The 22676-nt window shown below is 39.9% G+C and overlaps 2 protein-coding genes across 4 annotated transcripts; one reads left to right on the top strand and one right to left on the bottom strand.

Annotated features, from left to right (window-relative positions):
• Positions 1 to 1354: 1354 nt before the first annotated feature.
• Positions 1355 to 17087, bottom strand: papolg (poly(A) polymerase gamma). Of its 3 annotated transcripts, none has more exons than XM_068567673.1 (24): positions 16774 to 17087; positions 15872 to 16030; positions 15450 to 15516; positions 15268 to 15349; positions 13905 to 14014; positions 11962 to 12015; positions 11416 to 11527; positions 11212 to 11301; positions 10528 to 10666; positions 10273 to 10345; positions 8763 to 8883; positions 8490 to 8574; positions 8061 to 8114; positions 7859 to 7978; positions 7329 to 7438; positions 6770 to 6891; positions 6493 to 6650; positions 6203 to 6324; positions 5754 to 5953; positions 5580 to 5663; positions 5430 to 5489; positions 4804 to 4907; positions 4589 to 4689; positions 1355 to 3670 (listed from the first exon to the last, which is right to left on the bottom strand). In XM_068567673.1, the coding sequence occupies exons 1-24, from the start codon at positions 16788 to 16790 to the stop codon at positions 3495 to 3497; spliced, it is 2520 nt and encodes an 839-aa protein (XP_068423774.1). In that variant the 5' UTR covers positions 16791 to 17087; the 3' UTR covers positions 1355 to 3494. The 3 variants fall into 3 exon arrangements, with proteins under 3 accessions (XP_068423774.1, XP_068423775.1, XP_068423776.1); XM_068567674.1 differs by having other exon boundaries at positions 5754 to 5944; XM_068567675.1 differs by lacking the exon at positions 16774 to 17087 and adding an exon at positions 16166 to 16615.
• Positions 17088 to 17494: 407 nt separating this feature from the next.
• On the top strand, positions 17495 to 22269 carry haao (3-hydroxyanthranilate 3,4-dioxygenase). Its single transcript, XM_068567677.1, has 10 exons — positions 17495 to 17776; positions 17938 to 18016; positions 18629 to 18712; positions 18820 to 18926; positions 19701 to 19790; positions 19873 to 19916; positions 20019 to 20164; positions 20865 to 20933; positions 21031 to 21113; positions 21204 to 22269. The coding sequence occupies exons 1-10, from the start codon at positions 17691 to 17693 to the stop codon at positions 21274 to 21276; spliced, it is 861 nt and encodes a 286-aa protein (XP_068423778.1). The 5' UTR covers positions 17495 to 17690; the 3' UTR covers positions 21277 to 22269.
• Positions 22270 to 22676: the final 407 nt, after the last annotated feature.

Here is a 22676-nt window from a genome sequence, read left to right as displayed (position 1 = left end):
GATGAGAAGGTAGTTACTGTTCTTGTTGTTTGTAAATGTGTTGCTGGAGTCAATCAGCAGCTAGTTAGCTTACCTTAACTTAGAAGAGTGCAATTAGCTTGCCAAGGTATGTCAAAAGGTTTTTACAAGTGGCACCCTATTTGATTTTGTACCCAACTTAAATACCTATTATGGGTGCTGGTGAAACATATTTTGACTGGAGTCAACCCTCCTAACATTCTTTTTTTTAAACTTTTTTTTTTTGCCCTTTCATTGCACACAGAAAAACACATATACAGAAATGAAAAACAATAACTTCAACAAAAAGGGTCTGGTTTGCTCTGTCCTCTCAAAAACACTACAAATCCTGAGAAACATTCAAGTGTTTATCTTCTATTGTTGACGCGTAAACATTGTTCATTTCTCACTTGGCATGACATTGCTCCTCTTGAGCTCGTATTACAGTTCCATCTCATATATTTCTGTCAGTTTTCAACTATCCATCGTGTGATGGTGGTTCTATTGTGCGCTCTCTTTGTAATAGCCTTTAGTATAGTTTCTATTAGTGCCACCATGGCTATACAGTGATACGGAAAGTATTCAGCGTTCACCATCCAACCTGACGGATTTGGCGAGGATCTGCAAGGAAGAATGGCAGAGATCCCCAAATCCAGGTGTGAAAAACTTCTTGGGAACATCATTCCCAAGAATACTCATGGCTGTACTAGCTCAACAAGGGTGCTTCTACTCAATACTGAGCAAAGGGTCTGAATACTTATGACCATGTGATATTTTATTTTTTAATAAATTTGCAAAGATTTCTACATTTGTTTTTGTTCTGTCCAGATGGGGTGCTGAGTGTACATTAATGAGAAATAAAATGAACTTTTTGATTTTAGTAAATGGCTGCAATGAAACAAAAGTGAACAATTTAAAAGGAGTCTGAATACTTTCCGTACCCACTGTTTGTAAATAGAGCTGTTCTTCATGCGACTGGAACCAGCTGCCAGATCTCAGTTAACCAAAGGTAGCAAATTTTGATATTCAAGTTAAAACTTTTCATCTGCCCGTTTGCTATGTTTTTAAGAGCTCTTTATCCTATTTTATGTACTTATATTTTCTTTTATATTGCTTATCTTCCATACATTATCACCCTTTGATTACTTTTGATGTATTTTGAACTAACTTAAAAATAATACTGTATTTTTCCAGTGGAAATTGTTTTCTTGATTTGGGCTGCAGTTTGATTTTTGCTCGTCACAGTTTTCTGCACATCTGGACGATACCGACAAACCTCAAGTGATCTTTCGATATTTCCGCCCCTCCATGAGGCAACAACAGTTGTAACATGAGCAACAAAGAAAAGACACCAACGTAGTTTTTAGGGGTTTAATGGGTGTACGGACTCATTTAAAGGAAGTGATAAACACATACAAAAATACCCTTTCAATACATTTTTAGAAACAAACATCTAAATGACCTGCTTTGTTAAATGTTTCCAAACAGCAAAACACAAGTCGTTCTGAAACAGAGTGGTGCAGATTTCATTAAAAAGAGACCTACCTGCTATGAATGCTATTAAAAAAAAGAAAAAAGAAAAGAAACACATGGTACAAATATGCAAATATAAATAAAGTGATAAGAAACCCCCCAATAATGAAGAATATGCCTTTTGGGGGAGAAAACAAAAACAGCTGTTCTCTGTACATTTATTTGGGGCAACTGACGCTGAAAAAAAAAGCTTGTGTCCCTGCGCCTCTCTGCCTGCTCCGAAAGAGACTCTGCCTCCTCAGCATCACTTTACACTTTGTTGTATACATATTTTCTTCTGCGCTGAAAATCAAAACAATCGCCGAGTTTCAGACCATAAAGATGGAAGGTTGGGGGCCTGAGGCGGGATAAAGCGTCGTCTCTTGACTACCCCCACCACCACCGGGAGATGCTTTTAAGAACCTCCACAGGAGGCGCGAAGGGTTAACACCCCAAAACGAAGGGAATTCCGTCTCTATCTCACATGAACACAACCAATCTATGCGTGCACGCTCTCGCTCTCTCTTTCTTACTCTCTCACACACTCACACACACACACACACGAACCAGCACAACTCTTCAAAAAGCTTCAAACCATTTTGCGTTTTTACACAAAGCACCGCAAACTCAACCTGGACTTCGCTTCAACAGACCATTGTGGAGTGAGGGGTGAGGGTCAAACGGTATTCAGAACAAATGCTTTTTTGTTGTTTGTTTAGCCCTCCACATGACGAAAATCCACTTTAGGCATCGCAAAATCACAGGTACGTACATAAAACTGATATTCAAACTTGTTGCTGCCTAAACTGTCCAGCGCTCGCTCGTTCGCCTTCTTGACATCTAGGGCCTCAAACACAGCAGGAAAAGCAAGCACAAAAACTCAACCTTTTCTTTTAATCCAGGACATACAGTAGGGGTGACACTTTGGACCCCGTAGCCACAATAAACAGAGGGGATTACCGTGGGCGTTACTGATATGGTCCTCTGTGCTCCATGCCAACCCCAGCAGTGACTGTAAAAGTGTCAGCGTTACCGTAAAGGATTACTTTTTCGTTTCTTGCGCTTACCGGCACCTGAGAAGCACGGATGTCACCGGGCGTCTGCGATCACCTGGGCACTGCAAGGTCCGATACCAACCTGGAGCTCTTGGGTGGTTGTGGTGGTGGTCCAAAGAGTCATAGTTGTGGTTTCCGTCGTATCCGAGTGAACCCCTCAATAAAGCCTCCCTGCAAACTGTATCCAAACCTATACAGTGTTTTACAAAAAAAATATCCAGGGCTGGAGAGTTTTTTTTTTTTTTTTTTTGGACAAGCAATAGAGAGAAGAAAAAAAAAATACAATGTTTTTTTTTCCCACTTTTTTTCTTTTTCCTTTTTAGATAAAACTACAATAGAATGGTCAAAAGACTTAGTGATCTTTTGCTTCTTTTTTTAAGACAAAAAAGTTATGTACATCAACATTTACTGTACAGGCTTCTGTTTGGGAGAAAAGAAAAGAAAAAAAAACAAACAGAAATCAACATACAACAGAAGTATGTGTAACAAGCGGGTCGATAAATGTTTCGGGCTGTTTTAAAACATGTTAACTGGGGCGGGCCGGGGGGAACGAACAGCACCGTTTCCATCTGCACTGTGTACATATTTAAACAGAGAAGAAGAGTAAAAAAAACCCAAAAAAAACAAAACAAAAAAAAACCCAGATTAGTTCTGGTGTCGGATATATCCGTGACGGTTGTCTTCAAGACAGAGAGTGCCTCACAACATCCGGTTTGACCAAATCACCTTTTCACTGGCAAATCTGTACTCTAAAGATTTGAAGGCGAGGTATCCATCCTGCTGCTTCAAACTTGAGACAGACCTGAAACACACTCTTCTTCTCTCTCTCCCTCTTCCCCCCGCTCCAAAGTCGTCTTCTCGGGTGTTTCGACTTAACCGTGAAGCCCCACAACTCTACGTATGTATAAATCCGAGTCTGTATTTGTGTGTTCAAGCTATGTGGATTCTGGCCTTTTCTGTTTCTTTCAGCCTCTTGGCCTGCTCCTCCAGAGAGGGGGAGTGGGATCTCTTGGTGGTTGCTCCATTCAGAGGGTCGGCTCCTCGGCTCACCAACGTAGGGATGGAGCTGCCGACAGGGGGCGCCACGTGTTTGGATGCCACGTGTTCTGCAGAAAGAAAGAAAAGGAACACACATTTTTTATTATTAATTTAGCTATTTCATTGAGGTCTTTTGATGGGGATGCACTGATACCGATAGTTAGCAGCGACGATAACGGGGACACAGGCAGTATCAAATTTAATTTGTTTTAGGAACATCTGATGAAAACACATTGTCAAAGTCATTCCTAGAACTGTATTTGTACTAATACATCCTTGGTACCAGCAAGTACTCCAAGGTGTCGGTGCAGCCCTATGTTTGGACCTAAAATGCATATTAATTTTTTACGTCACATTTTAGTCATTTCAATTTCTGTTGTGCTTTTCCAATTTTGTGTGGCTGTTTGAGACACTTTATTCACTCAAATAAGCATATTTTCTTGTCTTAACGATAACATTAAATGCTTTAAGAGCAAGAAACATGTTCATGGCCCACTACACAAACAAAAAGCCCATCTCCGTGATATAGGCTTTTTTGCTGCTAAAGAATCGTTAAGTTGCCAAGTATCTTGGCCGTCCCGCATGTGCAAGCGTAACCGGTTAATACCGTAACATGAACATTTCCACAAAAGTATAGGCATTTCGCCATGTATTTGACTTTTTGAAGTTCATGGAGAGTGGTCGTCCTGAAGCTACAAGGTTCACGGTTTGATCCCTGGTCTTTCCATAGTTTGCATGTGTAGGTGTCCTTGAGCAAGACACTGAAGCCCTGGTTGCTCCCAGGCACTTTCACAGCAGCCCACTGCTTCTTAATTACTAAGGATGGGTAAAATGCAGAGAATAATTTCCCCACTGTGGGATTAATAAAAGGCATCGCTCCCACCCGGGCTCCACCTGTAATACCTCCACACCGCACAGTTTGAGAACCACTGAATTAGCAGAACCGTTTGACAAAAATAAATAGAAAAATGAAATTCTCCACGTACTTGAGCCGATGACGGGAATGGACATGCCCATTTCTTCGCTAGCAGGAAGAACATCGGTGGCTAGGGTACCCTCAAACACTGGAGGCTTGGGAGGTGTGATGCTACATAATAAACAAACACAAAAAATAAAAAAGGACAGCCCGAGAATCAACGAAAGTTAGAAAGTAAAATAAAAACCAATAGTTTCAATTTCTGTGAAAATACTTGAAGCTTACTTGTGGCGGTTGAGTGCCAGTTTAATGGAATTTTTCACGACACGGCAGCTTGTACTGGCTGGGAGAGGCGAGGAGGCGTCTGGCAGCTCCATGCTGGGAAGTCTCTGAGGTAGGAAAAAGCAGCATTATGAATTTATAAATCAATTTGGGATATCCATGGATTGAAAATACTTAAAAGACACAAAGTGTTGAGATGGTGAGCATATGACCCATATAATATACTTAATAGATTAGATGCAAGGTTTAAGGAACAACATGATTTTTCTAATTTGTGGGGGGAAAAGAGGCTCTACAAAAAAACAAATGCAACTCACTGTATAAAAAACAAAAATGGGACAGAGAAAACAAAAATACAATAGAAAACCTCAAGTTCAGCTAAGAATCATGAAGACACACCCCAATATTTGTGTTTTCTTTATGGAGTTTTAGTTTTATAATCTAGCAATTTTCTATTTGTAATATTTCATTTTTTCAAGCTTGTATTTTTATTGGTTTCTTATTTGGTTCTGTATGATGAATATTACCCTCTACAATTGTGAAACAAATCTAAACTTTAAATGTTCTAAATTAGTTTTTCCCCCTGCTACAACAGAACTAAAGTCTAGCACGCAGAGAAAGGATGTTACCTGTGTTCTTGAGGTATCGATGGTTGGAATGGGCTTAGCCTTTGATCCAGTAAGGAGGGTCTAATAGTGAAGAGGCAAAATGTGCAAAGGTTATTTTTGCTTTGTCTGCCTGTATGCAATCCCTAACAGCAGCCAGTAAAATACACCTACAATATTGGGTCCTTCTGCATGTGTGCAGGACTCAGATGATGGTGGATATGGCTCTTTAAAAGCAGAGTCATCATTTGACACCACCTGCAGCAAAAAGAAAATGTCAATAATTGAAACGCACATGTTAGCGTGTATAATTATTGGAAGCACAGGCACCTGTCCTGTCCCCCTCACCTCTGTCTCTTTGTGCCTCTTTGCCAGGTCCTCTTGTGTGCCGGGCGAGTGTGGTCTCTGGGCAGGAGCGCCGTTGACCGGGTCCTCCAGGCCGTTGGGCTCCTCCTTGGGGCTGCTGGTAGCGTTGGGTTGCACATCGGTGATGGAGCTGCTGGCCGGTGGGGAGGCGGGTTTTGCTTTGACCGCAGAATCTTCGAAATCAGAGGGAGACAAAGGAGAAATTGGCCATAAATAAATTGGGATATTTTTGTATTTTGACATCTATTTAAGGGACATGCTTTCATCTCAACATATTTTGTTTCTTAATATTCTCTAAGTTTTATGAGCTTGTATTGTAATGTCTCATACAGCAAAAAGGACATTCTGTCATATGACTCTTTATGTAAATATTCCAATATTTAACAGTCTATCCCATAGTGTGTAATAGATTGTGGAAAAGTTCAACTCACTGGATCCAATGACCGGGATGGACATGCCCTGGTCTGTAGCAACTGTTGCAGCAGCTGTTGTTGTTGCTGCAGCACTGGGTGCTGGGGAGCCCTCCATAAAAAGCTGCTTGGGAGGACTGACGCTGCAAAATACACAACAAAAGAAATATTCGCTCAGCATCATATTGTGGGTTTGAGTAAATTGTAATATTATTCGGCAAAAAAGAAAAAAAACCTGCATTAGAACATCTGCAATTGACAGTAACACAATTTAAATGCAGTAAGAAATAGAGTGTAGAGGCGCATCACACCTGTCCTCGGTGTCAGACGCGGGCTTAGAGGGTTTGCTGGCTGGGGAGGTAAAGGGAGTCCCAGAATCGGTGTCTCTGGAGCTGTCCAGGTGACTGCTATCCAGAGAGATCCGCTTAGAGCTCCCCCCGTTGGAGCTACGGTTCAACTCTGCTATGCTCTGCGGGGAAAAAGAAGCACAGTAAGATACAACAAGCGAAGAGAGAAAACACATTCAGTCAGCAACCATAACATTTAAAAAAAAGAAAGTATTTTGACATGCATGAGAAGACGTCTCACCCTCTTCTTCTTCTGCACCAGTTCAGGAGGAAGATACTGATGGAGTTGTTTCTTCTTCACGTGAGTCGCTTCAATCTTCATCCCATCCTTCAGCATGTTGATGTTGTTGGCTTGTCTGTACACTGCAGGGAAACGACATGTCGCGTTCAGGTTCATTGACAACAAGCAGGAATGTAGAACAACGGGGTTGACTTTTTTCTTCTTGGCAGAGGCTTTTTTTCATCTTCTTCTTCTTTTTTTTTATACACACACACTTGAGTTTCCTGATTTAACATTTTCAAGTGAGTCTTGCAGCAACCTCTAAAGGTTGGGCAATGTTTTGTGAATACGGTATACTAATAATACCGTTTCTGAAGAAAAGTGAATTCTGCTGTGACTCCAGGGAGTTTAACCCCTCCCCACACACCTATGTAAATAGATATACAAAATTAAATGAAACAAATTTTGCAACAGTGTAGTATAATTTTATTCATTTAGTGATGGTCATGAAATCAAAACAGCACAATCAATATTTATACTAAGCTGTTCCACCAGCAGAGAGTGACGCGATAGGACCTACCAGTGTCTGTGAAGGACTGGATGTCGTACGTCAGGTCAATGTTTACACTCTCCGCATTCTCTACTTTCTTGAAGATGATCCCAATGAACCACATTGACACAAAGTCGTTCCTGTTACAGAAAAACAAGAAGCAATGTAAAAACAGACAGCTGGATTATTAAAATGAGGGAATATTTTAATGCAAGTAAACCATATGGACAAATCTGCACTCTACTGAGTGCACCTTTCTAGATTTATTCAGATTTTCTAGACCATCACATTGAACATGTTTGTAGAGCCACAGCATATCTGCTAATAATGTATACCTGCATTCAACTACTGCCATGTGCCTGCCTTATACTCAATGACGAGACACACACCAATGATGACTTCATGACTCACTGACCTGCACTAGCAGTATTCACACATGTCAACATGTTCCCATTACTCGAGGACAAAGAACAAGACAGACCTAGATAAGGTTTGATTAATGATTAGCAGGAGTTGCCTCGTCTTTCTGAGCTGTTTGTATGGATACAAATTTTACTCACTCGTTACGGTTCTCTTTGGACCCGGGAAAGGACTGGGGGTTGACGTGAGCCAGGGTGATGTACTCATTCCTCTCCAGGTTTCCCACCAGAACGCGGATTTTTGACTCCACTAGGCCGATCCTGAGGGGAAAAAAAACAAAAACATCAGGAGGTGTTTCACAGAAACAAGTTGTCCATTCAAGTAGAGTTTACAGACACTTACCATTCTAAGTGGTTTTCTTCTGTGGAAGCGCTGGCGGTCAGAACAATGTAATGCCTGCATCAGGAAAAAATTCAAAATAAAATCAGATGAAGATAGAAGATTCAATGTGCTACACAGAGGAAGATCATCTTCAATAATTTACACTGGTGCTTGTAGTGTATCTCCAATGAAGAAGCAGCAGCACAAACAGAACAGAATAAGTCAGTTGGGGCGCTTGTGTGGTAGGAACTTTCATCAAACAAAATAAGTCGACAAATGAGTCATCAAATGAGCCAATCACCCCCCTACCCCGAATGCAATCTATGGGGAAAACAGTTGTCACACAAACAAACTCATATCCATAGAACTTAACATGATACAGAGAGACTTTCAAAGACAAGGGACAAAATTAACAAACAAAAAGAATTGTGATCGACGGGCAAGACCTACTTGTATTTTTGGAAAAAGTTGGGTGGCTCAAAGAGTTTGGACCATTCTGCCTTTCCCTGAAGAATCTCATCTGTGACGCTGAGGCCTGTTCATGCCAGGGGTACAAAGATGTTATGACTGAGGAATTAGACTCGCATTTTAAGTCGTAAAAAAACACAAAAAACTACGGTTTTGTTACTATTCATTGCCTTTTCAAAAACAAAACAAAAAAACTACGTATGGTTCGGAATCAGATGAAAAAAATCTATAATTGAACGCTGCTTTGTTATTTACCGTATTTGAACTCCTCGCTCATGATAGTGCGCGTTGATGTGGAGACATTGTACGTGGAGTTCTGCTGGGGGTAAGCGGGGGTGATGATGGGCATCAGGTGGTATCTGTCGGATGGGTTTACCTAAAAAAATAAAAACACGGCACAGGGTCCACGACAAAAAATGAGAGCCTTGAACCAACAAACTCAATCTGCCAAACTGTGTTGGGCAACTTCTCGCCAACGTATTGAAACCCACACACGGTACATCCCAACCCACTTTCCTCTCATCTGCATTTTTTCCCCTCAAGTGAAGTGAAGGAGAAGTGAAGGAAACATTGTGAAGGGGTTCGGCAGTTACTGATTGAGGCTGCACAGTGGGATCACCTTTCTGCGCGCTGTACTGGAGCGCTAGCGTCTTCTGTAAGCGCTAATCATTTTTAGCCTTTTCAGTTTGACATGTTCCAAAAATGACGTGTGCATATTGGTGGTAGATATCAGCTACTGTACAACACGTGCAAAAGTTTAAACGCTCTCTAGATCAGTCAAAATACAATTTATTTCCAAGTATATTGCACAGATTTTGTTAATACTCTGTTTTAAATTGGATGCCAGCTATTCTACGGCCATGTTTACTGAGATTTAAAAAAAGGGTGGGGGGTTATGTGAGTGTCTCATTACTACAACAAAGGGTTTCTTTGGGGTTAAAATAAAAACTGTACTCCGAACACCAACTTCCGTTGACTTTATTCGTTTCAGTTCGACATTTGAGTTATGATGAGCATGTCTCATAGAAAACAGAAATACGCTAAAAGTAGCCTAAACATTATCTTAAGATATAATCTAAACCCAATGCACGGTGAATATTGGCCGTGCTGTGACTGAACGAAAACAACACCAGAAGATAATTTAAATGTGTTTATTGCTGAAGGGACACAACACACATGACACAGCAGATACAGCAGCTAGAAGGTTTTTTCCCCCGTCCGGCTATAGATCAATTAGGTTGGGATAAATATAATCATGGTATTATTTTTATATTTTTAAACAATCAAAGCAAGTCAAAGCCCCTGGCCGAGGAAAGAATATTCATAGTAAGACCTGCAAGAAGAGTGTCAAAGTTGACCTCAAATACCTTTTGGACCGCAGTGTTGTAAATATGGGATTTAAACACAAATTTCATATATGTTTTGCTTTTCAATTGCATTCTTACGAAAAGGTTATGTCTCTGTCATAATAAAGAAAGGAAAAGAAAAAGACGTTCACAGGGGAAGTCTTCCTTGCTCCAAGCTGCTTTGGTGAAGCCTCCTCCGAGCAGAGGTAAGAGCATTGGAACTCAAGATAGAGGACAAATTTTCCAGGTCACACGAGTACAAGAGGAAACAACAAAACAAATGTACCTATACGGTTATACGTTTAGCTTAGTTTCAAACACCAAAACCCACAAAAAGAATTAACTGTCCAGATGGTGCTACTTGCGTCTACATATAACAAAATAAACATATGGAAATGAAACACTCGTATCATACTCACTCTGGGATCCCACACAGGTAAATTCAGATTACTGTCCTCGGGCTGTTTCAATAGCACAGGATTCGGCCACTCCCTGTAGGATGGAAGTGACAAAAAGAAAAAGAAAAAGAATATTCATATATTTTATTTATTAATAAATAAAAACACACAAAAATATGCGAACTGGCTTTCCAAAAGGTTGTGAAATGCTGCCATCATGTGGAACAGGATAAATATTATGTTGCTGGAATGGCAGGAGCTGAACTAAATGCTGACCATTTTGAAAACACCAGGAAGAACTTGTGGACTAGTGTGGCGGCCACAGCGTTTGGGTAGAGCTGGCAGGTCCTGGCCACCAGCATGGCCCAAGACACGCCGCCTAGAAAGCCCAGCATGTTGGAGTAGATCCCACGGCCTGCAAGAGAACAGCACGTTGCAATGAGAGGTAAACACATGTCAAAGATATGAGCAGTGCTGCATTAAAAGCACGAACCTGAGAGGGCACCAGCAGGAGGTGAATAATCACTTGATATAATTTGTTACATTTTAAAGATTGTGGAACTTTTTGTTTTGCTGCTCAAGAAATACTTTGTTTGATACAAGAATGACGTTGAAGCAATGTTGATTGTGTACTTAATTGTCCGTTTTTCCCAAAAAGAAAATACTATACTTTCGGTAAAAGTATCGACAAAAGTATTAGTATCGCTAAAAACCTAACGATAGCCATACCTAGTTTTGATGAAGTCTGTGATACATTAAGCGCAGAATAGACAGACGCGGACAAAACAAACGTCTCTTCTATTTTCTACAGTGATGTCGAGTGCTTTTCTGGATGGTAAAAAAATTAATAAAGAGATAATTTGCAGCGTTTTCCCCTCTCTTTTCATTGGAAACCAGGGCTATGTGCACACGGGCCCTTACAGTGCACCTAAAATTACAAAAACATTTCAATCCACTTACGTTTCGCCCACAGTTTGATGGCTCTCAATGTCAGTCTGAAGTTCTCTTTGTTTGGCACCAGGTACAGAATTTCGTCAGTCACTCGACAACCTGCGAGACAAAACACCAAGAACTTAAAATGCGAGAAAAGCATTTCACACTTACAGTTAAAGCAATAATCCCCCACTAACAAATGGTTTAAGATTAAACTTGTTCTCATCGTACCGTTAAGACTGCGGATACACCGAATGTCCAAGTTTCTCAGGATGGAGTCTCCCCTCAGGTCCAAGTTGTCTGGAATGGACTGTAAGGCCAGTCTGGCAAAAAGCAGGTCAATCTGCTCAGGCGGAGACAGAAAAACAAGGCACAGACTCATGAAACGGAGGACAAATGACCCGCCACAGAATGGCAAGAAAGTGCAAAGCAATATGGCGCAGAATGAGCTTTTTAATTTTCAAAATTGTAATCAAGGCACGCTAACTGCAAGTACAGAAGTTTCTCATTTAGGCAGACATTTAAACAGTAGTCCCAACAGTGATCTTGTACACCTTCCCTGCGCTTTAGTAGACCTTTTCATTGACATGAAATACAAACCGGACATGCGTCATGAAGTTCAGACCTCAGGCTGAGAAAACCTTTTTTTAACTAATGTCTATACTACAAACACCTACCGGTACTTAATTTAAGATAATTTAGGAGTAGTGTGCCTGTCGTAATGAAATACCCCTATATGTAGACAAGAAGCATCACTTTTATCTCAAGGTTACTTACCTCTATTCCGTCAAATTTGAATTTTATCACTGGTACAAAGGCATCCTCCACAGCCTTAAGAAAGCACAAAAAGAGAGAATATTAGCAACACATCGAAGACAAGGCAAAGTCCAATAGCTGACTGACATTATGATAAATAAGAGGTAAAAGTCTAGGACCTTTACCTCTTATTTGCAATGAAGCTTCAAAATGCAATAAAGCGTCAAAATGTTTTTAAGCTTCATTCATAAACGTTGAAAAAATACACATGTTATATTGAACGCCTATTAATTCTGTTTAAACCTGGTATTTCAGCAGTTGCAGAAAATCTGGCGAAACTATTATTATTAGTAGTTTGCCATTTGTAGAATTCAATTCCAGTTGTAGCATGGGATTGTTTGACACATGTAATCTAAAGTCACAATGTATTGCTTTTAAAAGATGGATGTAAATCGTTTTCAAATTTCACATGTTTTATCTAAAGATATATTCTGCTTCAGTCCGTATTGGTTGGCGTTTAGCCTTAAAAAGACTAGTTACCTCACGCTTGCCACACACAAAAGGGAGACTAGCAGCAATCTAACAGCAACATTAAAAATGTTTTCTATCACAATATTTACAATAAGAGTGATGCAGCATAAAATATGACAAAAGATTTATGTACCAATAAAAGTGCATAAAAAGGGATAAGATTTGCAAAAATATATTTAATCAACAAATAGCCGCTTGATCTTTTTATATAAATTAAATTCAGTTTCACACCAAACTAACTAAAAGAGGTGTATGCACGTTTTCATCATGTATAATGATGTTAATAAATATTAGTGCTGTCAAGCGATTAAAACACAACTGCTAAACAGGGTGGTTCAAAATAAAATTATAAAGTGCACATTTCAGGTAAACAAAGGCGAGAGAGAGGTAGAGAGAGAGATTATTTTAATTACTTATTGTTTTGTTATTATTTTTGTTATCTGTATAAGTTGTATATTTCTATGTTATTCTGACGTGTTTTGATGCTTTGGCAATATTGTTGTTGCAACATTCATGCCAATAAAGCTGAGTGAGTGAGTGATGAACATAGCAGTCAGGCTTCGTAGGTCCTGTCGTTGGATGTGATGTGTATTATATCTGCTAGACCCTCGACCTCCACAACATTAACAGGTTACATGCAGTAGCATCCATTTAGCTATGGCTGCAGTAAGTTTGTTCTTCGTTGTGGTGTCCATGTGTTTCTGTCTGAAGTCATCCATTCGTGTCTAGCTATAACGAGGGTGCGCAGACTTAGCATCAGCTGTGTGCTCGGCCATCGAGTGGTATTTCAGACTGGATAGCTATGATGATAGCTCAGTTCACAATGACAAATGGCTCATACCACTTCGGTCTTATCAAGGTAACCCTGCGACAACCTTTTAAAAGTAAACTTTCCATTCATTAGCGTTGTACCATTGAAGTTGCCGTACTGCGCTCACCATTCATTCATTCATTTCAACCGGTAACGTCAGCCAAGCTTCCAAGCACAAACAGCGTGCCTATTGTTTTGCTTCCGGTCGAGCTACATCCGGTTGAGCTACAGCCGGCATTGAAAAATAAAAATGCCATAATGGCGTCAATAAAATTGACGACGTTAAAATTGGTTTGCGTTAACGCCGTTAATAACGCGCTAATATGACAGTACTAATAAATATAGATATCTTGGGAAATGAACATTACCAGCAGACCTAACAATAACACATGCAAGGCTCCCGGGTATTGTTACTTTATTATAACTAACTGTTGAGCAAAAAAAATACTTCAGGCAATCCATGTTATGCTATTTCTCTGCTTCCCAAAACAGTAAACTCAGCTCTTCCAAGCAACAGAGTTCTCAGAACACTGACGTAAATTATCTGTTGGTCTTGCATCTTCTTTTACTGAAAAACCTTTGGTTGGAAAGACAGATTTATTTAACCGGGCCTTCCACTTACCCTGAGGTCTTTGATTTCTTCGTGCTGTTTGAATTTCTCGAAGAAAGACTGGAAAAAGTCACTTCTCTCTACGTGGCGTGGGGCCACACATAAGGCATCAATATCAGCTCCTGGAAAAAAACAGTTTGACTTTTAGCAGTGTGTCCTGTGTTGTCAAGTCTGTTAAATGGTCAACAACTTTAAGAACAATCTGATAAGATGCTGCATTCAAGGCCAAAGAGAGTTAATGACATGAAATCTCATGGATAATTAACAAGGAGATATGGTACTTTTGATAATGTTTTTTTGGTAACTGTCCAACTTATAATACCTTCTTCTAGACATTGATAAAAAAAGCCAAAAGGGATTTTTCTATTATATTTTTGATTAATGCAGTAAATAGGCTCTGTGACACACTGTGCTATAGAGTAAAGTAAAAACGAACACACACACACACACGAACACACACACGAACACACACACGAACACACACACACACACACACACACACACACACACACACACACACACACACACACACACACACACCCACACACGTCATAAATGTAATAAAAGTCACTCAGTTCCTCACACTCGTTGCACTGAAAGTCCCTGTCACAATGGGGGAGCATTTATGCTATTGCTCGTTAACAGTTTATTTCTGGACTTCACAATAGTTGTGCAGAAAAAAAAGCATTAATAAGAAAAGTCCACCGTTTTGTGTTGAATGCCCTCCTCAAAGCCATAAACTGTGACTTCAATTATCGCTCTGTAGAGCTGCAAATAGTGTGCTCATCTAATCGCGGGTTGAAACTGCAAAGTAGTCTGAACGCCAGACGTAAACACAGCAAAAGATACGAGTTAAAAAAAAAAAAAAACTAGCATTGTAGACATCCTTACTATTTCAGATTCATGTAGAAACTGTATGCCGTTTGTGTTTTTCAATTAGTTGTGCAACAACATTATTGTAAATTTAAGTATATAGGAAAAAAAACTATTTTTCTGCAATGCATATATTGTAATTTTTTAACTATTCTTTTTATCTTCCCACTTGTTGCGTTCTTTGACTGCATTCACACCTTATACCTCCAGTCCATAGCAGGCCAATGTTTACACAGCTTTCAGACTTTTCAAAAACACTCAAAAGCAGGGGAGTGTGACAATGCCAGCCTTGTGCTTAAGTGTGGTCAGATTGAACTGTGTTTTTCAAAAACAACGAGATAGGGCCGCTTAACAGGGTCGAGTGCTGTGTTACTTGCAGTAACGTTCAGCTACCCCTCTCTTTCCCTGGTCCTTTTGAGTGACAATATCAGCAAAGCACACAGTACATGAGGTGTCGTCTACATTTAAAGTGATTTGATGTTCCTGCAATTATTAGACCTACCTTTTGTGTGTACTCCAAGTCTGTATGAACCAAATGTAAATATCTTGCCGCCGACGCAGCTTATAGCTGATGGTGGGAGGTTCTGTAGGGGAGACAAGTATATACAGTGAAAATCAGTAGGTTTCTGTGTTAGATAACCACCATTAATGGACGTTACGTAAAATGCATTGAACACAACCCACCTTTAATTCACTAATTTCTGAGATCCATTCTTTCACAAAGTTATTTAACTTCCCGAGAACTGCAAGTCTGAAATGGAGAAATAACTTTTAGTGGGCCAATCACAAATCACATAGTGAGGATGTAAAGGCTAAACGTACTGCATTCACAAACTCAGTTGATATAGTTGCATGAGGGCACATATATACTTTACAAATAAAATGCAGTACAAAAGAAATATAATAAATGCTACCTTCTGTTATGTTCTATATAACAGTTTCTATTTTGTTGAGAGTACCAGAGAAGAGCTGGTGCATTGTGTCACAAAAGTTTAAGCGTTTGTGAGCACCCCAATCACACTCTAAGTGCGATCGCTGCACTAACAGTAAAAGACGCCCCACCGTAGTGTTATGGTTAGTAGAAAATGACCCTTTCTGTTCCTCACCTATGGTTCAATTCCTCTTCGTCTTCAAACACCCCAAAAGGCTTCATTGCGTCACAGAGCTTCTTGGTGTACTGGTTGTCTACTTCTCGTGGGGGTGCCAGGCTAATGGCAGAGGTGATGCCATAGTGTTTCTGAGGCTGCTGCCCGCCAGGCATGGTGCTACGAGGGAACAATACAAACAATGGCAGCTAACGTTACTACGTTATCTTTTAAAATAGTTTTCTCCATGTCATGGTTTCTCAAACCTCGTCTTCATTAAAAGCAAGAACGCTGAGTTGAAACGAATACATTCACCTGCCACAGCTGCATTTCGTGGAAGTGTTGTGCTTTGCTAGTTTCTGTTCACCTTCCCATTAATGCCGCGAGCCCATGTGTAAACACGCTACACGCCGCTCTGACAGCAATGTGCTTCGTGTACATGGCTCGAACAGCGAGCGTGTTGGTGACTTAATAGTTGTGTGCAAATCCAAACCCAAAAAATGACTTTATTAAAATAGCAAAAACGGGTTCGAAAACGAGCTAGGTTACCGACGGACGTTAGCCGAGAGGCTACAAACAGGTTGGAAGCGCTAATAAATTGGCTAATTTAGCAAGTTAGCAACACGTTAGCGGGCTGCTACGGAAAAATAGGTTCCGCCAACAAGCCGCTTGCCAGTCAGACCCGTTTAGCGGTTGATATTTTCTAGAACAGAAACAAGTGGTATCCGTTCATTTTGTTGGGCGTATTCACGCCATAGTTACCGAACATCAAACTAGCTGGCTAACCAGCAAACGGTGGCTGCAGGCCTTGTTTGGTTGTTGTGACAGTTGGCTAACGTTAGCTTTTAGCCTATTCTTCAGGACTCTCTTAAACGCGAACAAAAACGGCCATCAACGGATAATGCACCACATGCACGACTTACCTCGACATTTCTTTCATGACACTCTGAAAAGATTGCGCTGTTTTTCTTGCTGTGAACCCGTAAAAAAAACTAAGAAAGTCAGCAAGTAGAAATGAAAACAGCCTCGACCTGATTACAACAATGGTCACTTTCCAGAGAGCAGTTCAAACCTTCCCACTGAACCGGAATCACTTCTTATAAGATAACGTAGCAGCGCGTAATGCTGAGAGAATGTTCATATCTAATTAATTCACAAAACCTGCAGAGTTTATTTGAGTGCTGGCACCTAGCACGCGTTTTAGGAACTGTGTAACTGTGTTTTTTAATCCAAAACTACAAATGTAACGGCATTTTGTCGGAACAATGTCTGCGTGCAACACGCTGGGCGACCATCGTCAGAAGGCAGGCACCTCCCCCTCTGAAGTCACAAATCACGTGACCACCGAGGCCCGATTCCGCTGCTGAACCGCTGAACTCACAACTGGCTGCGACATGTTCCACACACACAAAGTGGAGTTTCAGTCGTAAAATACGAGATATGTAAGAACAGATCTATTCAATATTATATTTTATTATGGAAAATATTTAGTTTCCATTTGCTATATAAATTTACACCAACAGGTTTATATATTTTTGAATACTACTTTAAACCACTAACACATTGCTATTCTAAAGCCATTTCAAACCTTCTTTCTGTGTTTGTTCTATTGCCTTGATGTTGAAGTTAAAATTCCAATTTGTCTGCATGGTCACTTTATGACAACACTTTGTTACATGTGACCTTTCATCTGTTCTGGGAAGTTGAAGTCCTCCCCTTTTCCACCAAACATTCACTTTTGCATTTTGGACTTTGTGTTACTCACCTTGTTTAAACTGCTCAGACCAGCAGACTCAGAGAGATTTGACACTGCGGCACAAAGCACAGTGAGTTTGTAAAAATGAGCAACGAAACTCTTGTGAATGTAGGGAACTGGATTGCAGCAAACGAGAATGCTTTCTTGCCACCAGTATGCAACAAGCTCATGTGAGTAGTTTCACTTTGAATACAATCAATGTTGTTGCTTACTTCTTGGATTGCGTCATGACCAATAAGTGTTTCACTAGTTAAAACTCAGATTTGATAATCTCTTCAAATCACAATAAGTGTCTGAGTACCCAATTGTCTTTTTAATCACTGTCTCGCAGGCACTTTTCCCAGTTGATCATTATGTTTGTTGGAGGTCCCAATATCAGGAAGGATTACCATATAGAGGAAGGGGAGGAGGTAAGCGATAGGTACTCATTTCTTTTGTCGTGAGATTTTGTCGACGGGGTGGGGGGGCATCTGCAGGCCAAACCTGCCTCTTGTGATGTCACTTGAGAGAGGCTGGGCCTTAAGTTAAGCTATCAGATTTCACACAGACCCCTCTGGAACCTCCGGTTCTGAAAAAGTGAAGCCAATATGTAAGTGCTTTGAACTTGCATTCTTTCTAATGGCCAACAGGGCGAGACTCCTCTAGTTGCAAAACAAAGTCAGATTGTATAAAAGTCTATGAGAAAATAATCCTACTTCTCACTTGATTTCTTCAGTAAACATTGTAAACACAAGTGTTATGGGCATGGTATTCATTTTGTATACTGGTCCATTTAGAGTCAAATAGGCCCTAAAGCAGAGTGGGCATACCTTGTGATTGACAGGTCGCTACCATCGTTGTTGTCCAGAAAGTTTCCCGTTTTTTATCCTTCGATCTTTGACCCTTTCACGGTGTGTTTCCAGTTCTTGAAAGTTAATTGTAACATTTTGGTAACCTAATAATGTCTTATTCAGTATTTGGTAGTACCATCCTCTTGCCTAGTTGCCAAGATCGTTCTCATGATATTTCTTCTTCTTTTTTAGCTGTTCTACCAGGTGAAGGGGGATATGTGTTTGAAGGTGATAGAAAATGGAAAACACAAGGATGTGCACATCAAGGAGGGACAGGTAAGCTCCTAATATTTCAGGATTTTGTATTTAAAATGTTGCACTTTGTCTTATCCATACTATTTTGCTCTGACAATCTGCTTTCCATCCTTTTCTTCCTCCTTCAGATGTTCCTTCTGCCGGCTCGGATCCCCCACTCCCCCCAGAGACAGGCCAACACTGTCGGTCTGGTGGTGGAGAGGAGACGGCTGCTGACTGAGACCGACTGCCTGAGGTTATATAAAAAATCCTCAGTATTTACAGAAAAAATAACCATCTTTTACAAAACAGTGCATTAAATCAGAAATTCAAACCAGAGGTCATTTAGTGGTGACACACAAAAAGTAAAAAATTATCTGCTTTTCAAATATCCTGTCTGTAGTTTAGAGCACATACTTTCAACCAGAGAATTTAAAGTTAATTCTCCCTGCTCGGGCACATTAGATTAAAAGGACTGCAGTAATGTTATAACGGAGCAATTCCATGACCTGGGAACTGTTACCTGCTACCTTCTTGGGCACTCAGTTCTCTTCATTGGGAAGAAGATGATCTGATCTGAAATCATTGGAGTCATGTATTTACAAGAAAAAAACCACAGATATTCTTTGATATTAAGGTCGTAAATTATGCGAAATAAAATGCATCCTGTACATCCTTTTTTCTCATAAATTTACCACTTTAATGTCAAATAATATCTGCATAATCTCAAAAAATATCAAAGTTGTATTTATAGTAAACATATTACTTTATAATATCAGAGAATAAAGCTAGATTTTTTTTCTCATGAATCTACAATTTTATTCTGTAATTTGTTTTTTATTAATATTACGTCGTTAACACACAGCTGACAAAAATGCATAAAATCATTTTTTTGAGTGGCATCTTTGTATTGCACATGTAAAGATGAGGGACAATGTGTCCAAATAAACCTGAGCATTCAGTGAGAAAGTAACAAAACAGACATGTATGTGAGAGCAGCATTCAGATGAGCGTGTGCTGGTGCCTTCAGGTACTATGTGGACAACACCACCAACCCCCTGTATGAGAAGTGGTTTTACTGTCAGAACCTCGGGACCCAGCTGGTGCCAATAATCAAAGAGTAAGACAGCTTTCCTTTGACACACTTACAAACAGTCTCCATGAGATCAGGTTGTTTGTTTTGACGCAGTTTGTTGTTGCAGGTTCATGGCATCAAAGCAGGCCAAAACAGGAAGGCCTGATCCAAGTGAGACATTGCTTATGATTCCTGTAAAAAATAATAATAAGTTAAGTTCTGATTCCTGTCAGTTTTTAACTGGTGTTACCGTGCTTATGTTTGGATGAGCAGACACAGTTTTTGGAGAACCTCCGTTCCAGCTGAACACCATGAACGTGATGTCCCCTTTCTCCTTCAAAGACTGGCTGGACCAGCATAGGCCTTCCATGGCCGGCGGCATTCCCATCAACATGTTTGGAGCTCAGTTTGAGACCGAGGTACTACGAATTACATCCACATATGGGTTTTTGTGAAGGTTTACAGTTTCAACTTCTTGTTTTATCAAGTAAAATGTGTCTTAAAATTGTTAAGTACTGAGCATCCTGCTCAAAATTGTAATTCTTCTTGACATATTATTCGATCAGATAATTGCTTCTTTAAATAATACTTTTGCCTATTTTAGACTACTGTCGTCCATCCTTATATCCTTGATTCAGAAGGGAAATACTCTATTTTTTTACCAAACAAGGTGTGAAGAGCAGATGCGTTATATAATTGGGGTGCAAATCTGGTCTCAAAGACTGTGTATAAGAACTGGACGTAGTCGTTAAAACATTACCTGTTGGTTTGTGGTTTGTGTTTTGAAGCCTTAATGTTCGGCATTTTGGCCATACCATCCTGCTTTTTTGCAACCAGTGCAAGGAAGCATCCATATTTAGACTGCGGTGGAGTTACGTGGTGGTATGGACGCTGTCTACAGCTCTTCTAGCGACCTGAGCGGACACCATCCCTATTAGTTCTCGCACCGTCTGGTCTTATATTGGAAGTAGTATTGGAAACTTGTTCAGCATAGTGTACTTTTTTAAACCATGACCTGTTGATTTGGAAACTAAAAAACAAAAAAGTGATTTGGTGTTCAGTATTGCATTATAGGTACAGTGGATTTGATTGAAAATGTACAACCTGTGACTATGACAGGTGATGGTTTTTGGACCCGGACTGACGGAGACGGCAGTGCGGCAAAGCGACGTGTGGATCTGGCAAATGGTATGTTGGATTAAATGTGCTTATCCTTTCCGTAGCCTCATATGCCCGACCAGTCCTGATTGTGTGCCTGTGTGTCTTCATCTCACTCGTCTCTCAGGAAGGATCCTCGAGAGTTACTGTGAAGGATCAGGAGTTCAGTCTTTCTGCAGGAGACAGTTTACTTGTTCCTGAACAGAGCCAGTGAGTAAATTCTGAAACTTGGATATTCAGGATGTAGTTTTATAAGAGCTGATTTGTCAATAACCTCACATATGGTTTCTTCTTCTGTAGGTACCAGTGGCAGAGAGATGAGGGGACTGTTGCCCTGTTTGTGGTCCAAAACCCTGAGCGGAAGAGACCCTGAACATCACATGCCAATTTTCTCTGGAAGTAATTAAGTCAGGCTGTTCTCAAACAACGTTTGTAGCTATGCCTATGAAAGTCAATGCACTGTAATTCCAAGATATCCAATTTGTATGAAGTCCATGTAATCATTAACCATGATGTTCAAAGGCCGCAAACAACCCACAATGAGCGTCATGGTGGGTCAAACAAAAACTGGTCTGTCCAGGAGACCCTTGTTCGTGCTTCCAAACAAGACGTCATCTTTGATTTAGTTGTCACGTAGCTTCGGTCCCTAAGTAGAATATTACAATCCAAACCACAATCTTTTTCTTAACCTAACAAAGTACTTCATAAGCTTTCACTAAACCATTAGTATTTCACAATCTTTTACAAAACCTGAATGAAGTAGTTTTGTTGCCTAAACGTTTACTATGATAAGACTATATGAAACTAGACTATGCAGAAATTGACACGTGTCAATAAATACGGAATAACTTTTTCCATAAAATATCAAATGAGCTGTTGCAGGAGGATGTGCTGAAGTAGAAAAGAGAATCCTTTTCATTACTATCCTCCTTAAAAATGTTCTAGTGTAAAAACCTGAAAGGACAGGTTAAGGGTTTAATTAGTTACCAACAATCACCACGTCATGGATGATTTACAGGTTCAGTCAACACCATGTGTTTCTGATGGGCAATAACTGGACTTGATTTTAGTCTGTACGACGCGCTTTACTTGACTTCTAGCCAACAAACGAATAGGCTTGTTGGAGTTACAAATCATACATATACATCATATATCAAGGCCTGTTATTCCTGTGATCATGGACAGTATTATCATATTGTGAATTTTAAAAGTGCATGTATTAGTGCTTCGAACTGATTACAAATGTAAGCAAGTTATTCACCTTGGTCAGAGGTTTGCTTTCTGAAAAGTCACTTTTGAATGATCTCTAAATGGCTAAAAAAAAAAGTGGGAATAATAAATGTAAAATTAAATGAATAAATATACATTGTTTGTTTGAGTGTATTTATGATTTAATCATAAGCAAAAATAGCAATCTCAGACCATTTACAGGTGGCACATTTTCAGCCACCCCGCAGACTCCATGAAGAAGACCCGCTCCCTATGTAGGTGATGAAAATATTTTCAGTTGATTATACACTAATTAAAACAAAGTTATGAATATAATATTTAATTTCTGCCAGTAGATCCCCTAAATCCTGTACACTTTAACTTTAACTTAAGAAACCAAAGTTTGATTGAACTTTTATAGTTATAGGAGTTATAGGAGACAGTTATAGGAGACTGATTCTAAGTATTTAGTTTTGCATTCAGTGGCTAGATAATCCAAATATGATTCAAACCAGCTGGTGCAAATGAATAGTTGGAATTTAAAAAAAACACACTTGTTTACTT

This window comes from Clinocottus analis, unplaced genomic scaffold (genome assembly GCF_023055335.1).
Source record: "Clinocottus analis isolate CAN_PGR_092001 unplaced genomic scaffold, fCliAna1.0.p SCAF_8, whole genome shotgun sequence".
NCBI lineage: Eukaryota > Metazoa > Chordata > Actinopteri > Perciformes > Cottidae > Clinocottus > Clinocottus analis.
The sequence above is the reverse complement of the archived record's forward strand: the minus strand, read 5'-3'. Positions and strand labels throughout refer to the sequence as shown.